Here is a 12121-nt window from a genome sequence, read left to right on the forward strand (position 1 = left end):
AGCACCATAAAAGCACATTTGACATTAACACTGATTAAAGCAAATAGATAAATTGCAAAGCCTCTGAGAAAGCAGAATTGTTCCTTACAATTTACCTGGACCACCCCTGGACAGAGGAGATCTATATCAACAGCTTAGTTTTTATTCACAGCATGGTGAGAACTGCTATCAGCTGGGTTTTTCACTTACTCTGCTCCCAGCCTTATCCAAATATTAGTAGGCTGGTCACACTGAAGTGAAAAAGAGAAAAATAGAGAGAGAAATCCAGGCCCCTTCCTTTGAATTCTGTTCAAGTTTTGGCTGGCAGTGGTGCCAGGCTCAAATTCACAACCTTAACACCAACCAGGTTGAGGAGATGGAGGGGCTGCAGCCTCTGGCCATGGTGAAAGGCTGGGTGAACAGATGGGAGCAAACACAACTCACAACGTGGAGGAGTACTCAGAGTGAACAATTATGGGTGTTCTGAAACAAAATAAATGCAATTGGCACTTGCATTGAGGCCCCATTTGACAAACTGCTCAGGCACTAGCTGAACCAGGCTTTTTAGACTAATTAGTTCCCTGAAGAAACACCTCTTCTACTACTTGTAATTAAGGTCAACATAAAGAATCAATGGGCTTCAAGAAGAAAACCAAGACAGCAACTACTGTTTTGTAATTGCCACAATAACCAAAGTATTAAGCACATTGAAGTGGACCTTATAATCCTTGCAAACTGCAAAGAGCAGGAGTGTTGGGATCCACAACAAGCCTGTGCTGGTGTTGTCTTCTCAAAATATTTTTTCTGTTTATATATTATAACTATTTGGTAACAGGATTTCAACAAAACCCTGTAGGCTGAACCCCACAGAAATGCAGTGGGCACAACTGTGCTGAGCCTATGTGGAAACCCTACAGGAAACCCTTGGAACCTTTACAGGGTGTTTTTAAACAGAAAATAATAATTAAAAATACAACCCACTCTTACAGGTCGCCATCATCATGAATTAAAAGATGACACGAAAACATTTACAACTACATACTTTAAGTCTTAAATTACACAGTGATTATGCAATTATTCTGAAATGAAGCACTACAAATCACAGAATTCAAATCCAGTGATTATAAAAATCAACAAATCTCAACAAGTTCAGAACATCTCAAGATTCCCAGAAAAGAGCTGTTTAATCTCATTAATACAACTCAAAGCTAGGGAACAGGTAAAGTTTCCATGTAAAACATTATCCTGATGTGTAATCTTAGCTTTTACTTTTTTTCAGGAGATATTTATTTCCTTTCTCCCCAGAACTGCTTGGTTTTCATGGGCTGTTAAGGCTTTCATTGATGTGAGAAGGTGCCTAAGTAGAAGTTCTAACAAACAGGAGACATTATTGGCTTGAGCCTGATTGATTCACCAATAGAGTTCAAAACAGATGAGAAGCACTGGCCTGAGAGCCCCTCTGGGAAACATAACCTAGACAAGCCCAGCTTTTAGTCTGGAGAGAAACTGGTCAGTCCTGGCCAATTCTCCCATTCCTGAAGAGTCAGGCACCAAAATATTTATCTGGTGGTTGAGCCACATGAACAGGCACCAGCTGCTTCAGGAAACTCTGGGCTGGAAGTGCCCTGGAGGATGTGGCACTGCCTCCCAGGAGTTCCCATCACCTCCTTCCAGAGAGGGACCACATACCTTGGAAGCTCTTAGGAGACTTTAACCATTCCTGCCCAAGGCAAAGCAGTGACATGGGCTGCAGCTGCACAATGCATGTGAATCAGACCAGTGCTAGCTCAAATCACCACAATTTCCAGCTTGGAAAAGATTCACAGAGGTTAAATCTCCAAATCAAACACAGAAAGCAGTAGCCCTAATGTTGAATGTTTCTGTAACATCGCAGAAAACTGAACAATTCTGCAGTTGTAGAAAGCAACACTGGAAAATTGTGCATGTTCTAGAAGAATTTGCCCAGCAACCTCTCTACTGCCTCCACACTGCCTGTAGCAGCAAGTGATGGAGACCAACAGAAGAAGATGCTTCTGCTCTTCCAAAGCCATCCCTCTGAAAAGCTGGAAGCTTATCTGTTCCTATTCCATTCCCCAAAGACATTTCATTTGCCTTTTTCTGTCTTCTGCCTCAGAGGGAGGAGAGATGTCATCGCTGCTGTCCCTGTGCCCCGTTCAGCCCCTGGTCCCAGCTGCACCTCGCAGCAGGAGGGGATTTGCACCACTCTGCACAGAAGGGGCTCTTTCATTCAATGCCTTTGCTGTGGATGGAGCCACTGCTCCCACTTCAAATGCATTCCTGCTTCTTCCTCCTCCACCTAAAGACATCTAATTGCAGAGCCTGTATCTCTCGGCATGCAGGCTCTCCAGTGTAAAGCATTTTAAAGCTCTCAGCATCGCATGAAACGCTCTCCCCTGGTCTATTGTGGTAAATGTGACTCATAAGTGCACCTCAGTTATCGGCTCTTTCCAACACATCACTAAGAAAGAACCCAATTTCAAATCTTCTGTAGGAATTTAGACACAGTTCATCTGTTTCTCATGTTTCCTATAGCCAGGGACGTCTGAAGCTAATCCAAATTCCTTATGTCAAGCCTCTTTTGTGCTTGGTTATTCATAACATCACCAGAAGAGGCTACGGGAGGATTTGTTCATACCAAGAGCATTTTAAGTGGAGCATTGTTGGGAAGAAGGGGAGATCTTTCTGTTGCTGGCATCTATCAATCTGCCAGGGCTGAAGTGAGTACTTGGAGCCTGAGTACAGGAGCATTCCCACATCCTCTGAGCATCAAACCTGGACAGCAGGACGATGATATCAGCACAGTCTCACCTAGGCTGGGTGTGCTTCCTGCAGGCCTGAAGCACTCTGAGTCCACCCTGCACTCCCTGCACTGCTGACACAGATCGTTTGTTATATTTATCATTACTGCAACATCTTTACAGGAGAGAGTCAAGATGTGACCCAGCCAGAGAACAAGGGGCAGAGTGTGTCACTGACTGCATCTGCACCAGGAGTGTGACTTTCAGCAAGAGGTGACAGCAGTGACAATTGTCCATCCCTGTCCTCACTGCACTTGAAGCACACCAGAGCTGCAGAGCTGGAAAATGCTGTTCTGTCCCCTGCACTTCAGTGTGCAGCCAAGAGGTAAAAGTGTCCCTGAGGCTGCTGGTGTGTTTGCAGCTGGGGGTATTTTTCTGGGGGCTTGTCCTCAAGGCAGCCTTTCACAGGCTGGGGAAGTTTTCCTAGTTCATGATTCACCCCATGCAAGTTGGTGACAGGACATTCTCATTCCTGAGAATGATGGAGTTTGCTTCCACTTAGCTGTGGTCCCTGGAAACTGCTGACTTAAAGCCATTCTTAAACTGTCAGAGCATCCACACACTAAAAATAGCTGCAAAAAATCTCCCTGTAGTGAAAACAGTGCTGGCTTGTGCAGAATATCTCCAGTGAAAGGAAGTGGCACGGACTGCTTCTATTGATCAATTACTGACTTTCAGGACAGATCCAAAATGAGGAATCTCCTCAAAAAAATTAAGAGCAACTGAGTTTTGAAATCTAGCTTGAACAAACAAAAAGTCTCAGATTCACAGAGACAGGATCTGCTCCAGCATCAATTTATTTTAAGTCACTGTCCTTCCACAGGGCAGGCACTGTCACCTTCAACAAATCATTAAACCTCTTGGTGACTTGATTTCCTCTTTTATATGGTGATTATTTGCCAGGTGTTCTCCCAAAACACAGCCACTGGCAGGTGTAAAAGGGAGGGGAGGACACCAATGACTCACTGACTCGATAAGGTCACTCAGGTCTGAAGGAAGATGGAACACGAGAAATAACAAAGAACCCAAGATAATCCATTCTGCAGGACTGCCAGAGAACACAGGCCTGACCTGCTCTCCTTTAGCAAAGAAAAACAAATGCAGAGAACCTCAGGGTGTCCTGGGAAGGCTCAAGTCTGCCAGGAGGTGCCAAAGCATTCGAGTTCAAAGTGCTGTTTCAACAACGTGTTTGAAGATGAGGTTCAGCCCCGTGACTGCTTCAGCAATCAGTGGGAGCTGATGCATGGAGCATCTCAGCATCTCTAGAGAGAGCCTGTTTCCTCCCATGAGCCACAGATAAGATGCTGCAGTGACAGCAGAAGTCTGGGCAAGTGAAACATTTGCCATTCTGGAGAGGCAGGAAAGCTCTGGTGATTCCCATTTGCTCCTTATGGACATCCAAAGCGAGCAGTGATCATCTCACTGCTTCTGAAAAGTTGTCATGGAGAAAAAAAAAAGGTTGGATGGAAGCAGAGAGGTAGAGAAAGTAGGCAGGAGAAATCTGAAAATTAAAACAAACTCCTCTGTGCCTTGCACAGATGGGAGGAAACCTCTCTGTAAAGTTGCCACCACCACAGAAGCTTCTTCTGCTGCGTAAAGGAGCAATCTACCTTTGAGGGGGAGAGAAAATGTGGCAAAGAAGCAAGATAAACACAAAGTGTGGATCAAAGGGAAGGAAAAAAAAAGAAGGAAAAAAAAGTGGAAAAGTGCTGATGGGAGAAGCTGAGTGAAAGACAAGGAAGAACTGTTAGCTGCTCAAATTAACATTTTAATGCATTCACCATAAAATTTAAGCACTTTAAGCACTGGGGTGGCTGCTGAGTAAAGACAGGAGCAGACTGGTGACTTTACACCACAAAATCAGCAAGGCCCAGGATTCACCATCAGCAGATGGATTGCAGTTATCAGGGGCAGATAATGTGACAATATTTGGTCAACGAGTTTTGAGGTCACCAGCAATGCCCGTGATGGAACAAAAACACAGAACATATGGCACCTCATGTGCTGGAACTGTCAGACTCACAATTAACTGATTAGAGTGCATATGGTGCTCACAGACAGGGGAAGTCTCTCAATGTAAAAGATGCTGGAGACTATTGAAGGTGTCAGCATGAGCCTTCCTTGCAAATCTCTCTTCATTAAAGTTTCGTATGGAGCCAGGAGTGTTGTAATAAAATCGCTATTAATGCAGTTATATTTATGATTATCTCCTTTTGTGCAGCTGGATTTAACTTTTCAAACACTAAACTCCACATCAAAGCTTTTTCACAGTGGCTGCTGCATGCACAGAAGCTTTTTGTTTTGTCATATTGAGCTTGAAATTAAAAGTAATGAGAGCTAAGGTGGTTGGCTAGAAAACTATTAATATGACCAGTATCAAAACAAAAATTCACTCTGCCATAGAAATACAGTAACATTTCTGGTAAAGTATTTATAATTTCATAACTATAGGCTCGCCAGTAATAAACTCATTCCCTTTCCAGTTCCAAAACACTTTTAGATTCCTTGAACCCCTCCAACCACATCAGACCTGTGGAGCAGGGGGTTGGGCTGGGGGCAGGCAGCTCTGGGGAGGAGAAAGCCACTGCTTGTCCATGTGTTTGCATGTCCATGCATTGCAGAGCCAGCTTTTCTCATCCATCACCAGTGAAGGGGATTTAAAAAGTTCCCCATCAGCCTTTCTTTGCCTTTCAGTCCTCTGCCCCCTCAGGCTCTGACAGGAGTGGTTCCTCTGCAGCATCACCTCTGAAATGATCTGGGATCATCAAAACATCCTGCTGTATTCCCAGTTTCTGGAAGGTGCCTGGAATCCAGGTGATTCCTCACAGCCCCTTTCAGAGCTTGCACACCCCTCTCAAATTCCCTCTGCTCTTTTAAGCAGCTTCCCACTTCCATATGCACACCCAGCAAAGGGCACACCAGAGACCTCATCTCCTTCATGAGTTAAAAGCTGTTGCCACAGCCCAAAATCTTCCCAGCCCCTCACAGCTTCCTCCTCTCTCTCACTGTATTATCTCCATCATTCCATCTTCACCAGAGCTTCCTGACTGCTGCTGAAATGGAAGGGGAAATCTCCCCTCCCAGAGTAAGGAAAAAACCCTGTTAAGAACATCCCTTTTTCCTCCTCTGTTTTGACAGAAGTGGTAACAGATTTGGGCAAGCAGAATAAACAAGAAAAAAGAAACTATTAAGGGGTTTTCTTCTAGGGAGCACAGGAAGAGATTTTATTAAATTAAGTACTTTGTAGCAAAAATTTAGAACAAGAAAAAAGGAGAAAACACTGCGATAAAAAGCCAGAGAGAACAGACATGGTTCATAGTGCAAATGTCAAGATTTATGAACAAAGCTGAAGGGCAGAATCCACAAAATGTAATGCAGAAATATGCATTTACCTTGGAGTCTTCAAGGGCTTTGTTAAATTCCAGAAGCTCCAGGACCACAGCGATACCTGGAGCCTCCCCAGCAGAGATGGAGCACACAGGGACTGTGTCCCGCTGTCTGCTGGGTGCCAGAGACCCCTCTGTGGGCATCACTGTGGGCATCCACAGCAGCACATCCCCTGCTAACTGGTGATCTTGATTGTTTTCCACACTTTACCCATGCCAGCCTTCCCAGAAAGTGTCAGCCAGGTCTTTTCAGCTCAAACCCATCACTGTCCCTCTCTGCAGCCACCCCAGGAGTTTCACATTTGCCTGGAATAGCTGTGCCCTGGTTCTTTGGCTGGCACGTGTGTGATGCTCCCAGGTGAGCACTGCTGGCTCCCCTGTGCTCCTCTCCAGCTCCCTCCCCAGCCCACCCATACCAGAGGCTCCCAGGGTGCTCCAACCCTTGTGCCACACTGATTTAAACACCCTCAAAGTTCCCTTTTCCCCTCTACTGAGGCTGTTTCTCCCACATCTCCAACACCTGAGGCTCCAAGGTGCCTCACCCCAGCAGCCTGCTCTGTCTGTGAGCTGAGTCATGCAGGTGTCAACATTTCCAAACCTCGTGGGGAGGCTCAGCAGAGCTGGGAGGGTGCAGAGCATCAAGGCAGGAGTTATTAATAGCTGCCATCGACCATCTCAGCAGCTTTGATCTTCTGGCAGCTGATTACAGCTCCTGCTCCTGATGAGGAAGCACCAGGGGTCCTGCCTGTACCTCAATTTCCCTTTCCAGTTTTCTGATTTTTACTGGAACAAAACACTTTCCCCCAAAATTTCAAAAGAGATGGGATTCAGCAGCCAACACTGCAGTCAGAAAAGCAAATACAATCAAGCTGAAGCGTAAAATTTTACTTTGAGAGGAAAATATCAGGTCTTTGAATCCTGCTCCTAGCAGAGTCTTTGAAAGGCTTAGAGGTTGACATCACAAACAACAAACCTCCAGAGAACACAGCTCCTTTCTGAAATTTTCCATGTACCCCTTAATCCATAGCCATGAAAATAAACTTAGAATTTGTTCCCTATAAATAATTAAAGGGGTAGAACCCACACTATTCCATGCTTTCATCTGAAGAAGAAAAGATAATTTGCTATTGCCTGAAGACAACACAGCACACCTGATACATTCAAGGAAACAATTCAGAAAATCTCCCTGCAACAACCTAGAGCTACTGTTGGGAACAACTCAGGAAGGAGGATAAAATAGCCACCTATCCCTTTATGTCAGCACCACTGAATCCTGTTCTGTCTGCTGGGAAGCAACACGGTGTTCAAAAGACAAAATAAGAGAAACACTCTGAGGCAGATGAATTCAGGCAAATTTCCTTTTTATCTGATGTCACCAGCGGCCTTCTCTATCAGCTCGCCCAAAACTTCGCAGAATTTGTTTTCAGAGAAACAGCAATGGAGTGGATCTAACCTTAACCAGGACACTGATCTACACCACGCTGTGCTAAGGATTTAAAGATCACTGGAGCCAGTACTACCTGAAATAAGTCCCCATCTCCCAACACAAGGAAAAAGCATTTTTAAAGATGCCAGAAACAAGAGGTTCGTGCAGAGTGAGACAGTTCACTCTGTGGCTTGAGCATGAACCCAAGGAGCAATTTCTACCAGTCTACTCTATTTGAGTTACAGCATCTAAATCTATATGATGATGGAATTAAACATGAAGAAAAACTCACATACGTATGACTATTGTAAAGGCTAATGTCATAAAACTGCCAAGCTTTAAGATCAGATATATTCCAGATATTACAACTCATGAGCACAAAGCCCATTCCACTAAGCACAACAGAAGAGGAACAACTTGGCTAATGTAGGTTAACTTTTAGCTCACCACAGTCACATTTCAGATTCCAAATTTTCAAAAAGAGAACTAAGGAGAATGTAAGAATTCCTGTAAGGGATACTTCTGTCTTTGGACAGAATGTTTTCTTTCTTAGAGAAAACCTAGTAAAAAGTCTTTAATAGTGAGCAGTACTCGGGAGCTTTTCAGGCCCAGTGCCAAGAAGTGAAGAATTTACAGCAGACACATACTTTACTTCTTCAACCCTCAAGTAAAGCTGTTGTAAGCACAGGTTGCTCACAGCAGAGCCTTGACTACACATGTGATTGAGCCAATCTTTTCAATACACCACAGAGAAGGCCCCACACCTGCCACCCCTTCAAAACCCTTTCACCACAGGGAGTGGTTCCCCTCCCCAGCCATGCAGTAGAGCACAACACACCCCAAGATGATTATCCCTGGCTCCTGCCAGCTTCAGCAATAACTCGTGCCTCTTATCCATCCTGGAATTCCGGAGCGTGAGCGTCGCAAACCTGGATCCCGGGCAACTCAATCTCAGGGGTCCCAACTCCTCCACCCCTGGGGTTAGAGCAGGTTGATCACTGCTGCTTAATTACCTCCAGCTCGGCGTTGTGAGCGTGCAGCTTCTGCACCGTGTCCTCGGCCTCGCGCATGCGGCGGCTCAGCTGCGGCGAGTGCTCGGCCGGCGTCAGCTCGCTGTCGTACGACTCCAGGATGGCCCGCATCCCATCGCGCTCCTGGGGGGAACAAAACATCCAGGGAGTGAGCCCCGAGTGCATCCCTGCCAGGAACAACAGCAAAACATCCAGGGAGTGAGCCCCGACTGCATCCCTGCCGGGAACAACAGCAAAACATCCAGGGAGTGAGCCCCGACTGCACTCCCTGACAGGAACAACAGCAAAACATCCAGGGAGTGAGCCTCGACTGAACTCCCTGACGGGAACAACAGCAAAACATCCAGGGAGTGAGCCTCGACTGAACTCCCTGACGGGAACAACAGCAAAACATCCAGGGAGTGAGCCCCGACTGAACTCCCTGACGGGAACAACAGCAAAACATCCAGGGAGTGAGCCCCAACTGCATCTCTGCAAGGAACAACACCAAAACATCCAGGGAGTGAGCCCCGACTGCATCCCTGCTGGGAACAACAGCAAAGCATCCAGGAAGTGAGCCCCGAGTGCATCCCTGCCAGGAACACCAAAACATCCAGGGAGTGAGCCCCGACTGCATCCCTGCCAGGAACAACAGCAAAACATCCAGGGAGTGAACCCCGACTGCACTCCCTATCAGGAACAACAGCAAAACCTTTTAGGGGTAGAGCCCCAGACCACGCTCCGAGAGCCCTCCACATCTTTGGCCACCGTTCTCTTGTGCAGCAACACAACTGTGATGGATGTACACTCATCGTCTTCATATCAGCATCAAGGCACAGATGAGCACACAGTTCTGATAAAATAAGTGTTGCTGCTGCCAAAACTGAAAAATTAGACTGTCTTGTGTCTATAAAACCCCACATCCTTTGCAGGAAAGCAACATGCAGACACTCTGAAAAAGCAGATGGCAACTGAAAACAGAGCCTGCCTTCTTCCTGGAGACACTCTTCTAATTCAACATGGCTGAATGAGTTTCCTCAGCAAAATATTTAGTGTTGTACTTGACATTTTTCCTGCCAGAGCCTCGGCAAAGAAAGAACAGAATTGTCATAACAGAAATGAAACAGATTTGACATCGCACAAAGTGGCTGAGAGCAAATATCCTCAAAATGGTATGTGACTTATCACTTGTTAGATGCTGCAACACTCTGTGCTTGTAACAAACATTTTTTCAGAGGTTAATGTCTGGCAGACAGTGCTTGGCTCAATTCTCTATCTACTGGCAATTATAACCAGGCATTTGAAGAGAAAGACAAACAGAAGGATCCTTCTCCCCTCCCTCAGTGGCTTCCCAACTTAGGCTTAGAGCTAAACATAAAACATTCTGTGTGGGCTCCTGGCTGAAATATTCCTAATGCACTCCCAGCTACAGAAGCACCTCATGCCTCCCTCCAAGGCATTGATGGAGAAGGAGAATGGGGACAAAAGGAAAATTTGAAGAAGCCAGGTATGTTTAAGGAGGTGACTGCACATAGGGATTAGCAGCTGATGAAGAGGTTTCATCTTTTGACTGCATGGAAGAACCTTGATGCTTACGAAGCTACAGAACAGGGTCAAAGCAGCACAGGCCCTTGGCATAAACCCACAGAGGCAAAACTCTGAGGAAACCTGAGCATTTTTGCTACCTCCCCCTGCTACAGAAGTGCACTCTGGACAAACCAGCTCCTCACTGGGAATTCTGCCATCACACACAAAGTAATACCAGGAGATCACTGGGCTGTACAGCTGTGCAGTTCACACCCAGCCCAGGCCAGTGCAGCACCTCATAAACCCAGCTCAGCTGCACCAAAAAGTTTCACTTGGGGAAATCAGGAATTGTTGGGGCAGGAAAAAAAGGTCCTTTTCCCCACACCCCTAAATGCAAAAGGCTGTATTTCAGATAGTGAAGGTGACCACTCACCACCCAACTCAGCCTGGATACAAAGGTTATCTCCCCCTTCCAAATCTAAAGGTCAAAGACTGAACGTGGATAGCAAATGTCCATGTGGGAAGGGAAGGAACATTCAAATTCAAGGTGTGACAACAAGACTGGGGGCACTGCCAGAAGTACAGTGTGTTCAGAGCACGTCGTGGACTGAAAGGTCAGGCAAGACAGTTGGGTTGGTCAGCAGGTAAAAGGACCCCAAGACTGAAGGACAGCCTGGGGCTACAGAATCTGAGTTAAAAAAATTATAAAGAAAAACACGTTTTAACACAAATAGTACCAGCAGCTATTACCAGCTCCTAGCCCAGATTTGACTGAAGAGAAATGTTTTTGCAGAGAAACAGTTTTGCCATAGTTGAGAATTGTTCATCTGACAGACACATGAAAGGAAATACTTCCACATTACTGAAAAAGAAGAAAAGCCAAATGCATTCACACCTGTCATTAACTTGTTTAGCAGAGGCAGCAGGGCAGGATCTCTCCATCCTCCTTTTTCCCCTCCAGTACCCACAGACATCACCCAGTCTGCCCAGTGTACTCTCCATAAGGCAAACTGCTTTTGCTTGGGAGATGAAGGCCATTCCCCATTAAAGCCAAATCACTTTCCAGAGCACAGAAGAGAACATAATGACAGCATTTAGTGAAGGTATTGGTTTGAGCTTTGCATGTTGTTGCAATTAGATTTGCAATTACAGCATCCTCTCTCCTTCTCTGCATTCTGAGCTGCTCTGCTGCCCTAATTTTCTCCTAAGCATCTTTCATCCATGTGATAATTTACCACTGCTGTGTTCTCTCCACTGAAGCAGGGGCAGTCCCAAAATCCTTGGTGTTTTTTTCAAAAGCAAACAGGACCCCTGGCAACTCCCATCACACTTGGCTTCCAATTAACTGCTGATTATGAGGTCATTTGAGTCATCCCCATCAAGATCCCAGCAGCTCCCTGGGCTATCGAGATACAAGGAGAACAAACTCCAGCTTTCATGTGAGCATGGAAAAACTGCATGGGAGCATGACCACAATCCTACAGGCTGTCTTTCCCCTAAAATCAACGACTGCCCTTGCCCTTCAAGCATTGCTCTAAAACGAAGAGTAAACTTTTGAAGAAAAAAAATCACACATGGTAAACACAGCAGAAGCTGTATTGAGGAAAAAAAAAAGTTCTGAAAAGCTGAACTAAAGGGTGGCACAATTAAACACTTGATCCTGGAATTTACTTATCTTCTTTAATTATTTCTAAATATTAATACTGTTAGTGAAATCAATTCTCGGCTTCCAACAAGTGGTCCCCAGCTCCATTCTTCAAATTTCTCCCCATCAAGAGCACTTACTGAAAGCTTTTCCCTCCCTCCTAAAGATCTTGTTCGTTTGGCAGGAAACACAAGTTCTTGTTGAGAAGTCCTCTGTCTAAAAAGATTCTTTAAAATGTAATCCTAATTTAGTAATTGCTGCAGTATTTCCTCATTCTTCACAACACATCAAAATCCTCCCCAGGCACTTTCAGATGCCCTTTCTAACCT

The 12121-nt window shown here is 45.4% G+C and overlaps 1 protein-coding gene across 1 annotated transcript in view; it reads right to left on the reverse strand.

Moving 5' to 3' along the window:
• The window catches only part of MAD1L1 (mitotic arrest deficient 1 like 1), a 353113-nt gene that overhangs the window by 196189 nt on the left and 144803 nt on the right, over window positions 1-12121 (reverse strand). Inside the window, exon 12 of the mRNA XM_063414357.1 lies at window positions 8624-8764. Within this exon, the coding sequence (XP_063270427.1) occupies window positions 8624-8764 (141 nt within the window). The remainder of the gene's footprint in view (window positions 1-8623; window positions 8765-12121) is intronic.

This window comes from Prinia subflava, chromosome 17 (genome assembly GCF_021018805.1).
Source record: "Prinia subflava isolate CZ2003 ecotype Zambia chromosome 17, Cam_Psub_1.2, whole genome shotgun sequence".
NCBI classification, from domain to species: Eukaryota; Metazoa; Chordata; class Aves; order Passeriformes; family Cisticolidae; genus Prinia; species Prinia subflava.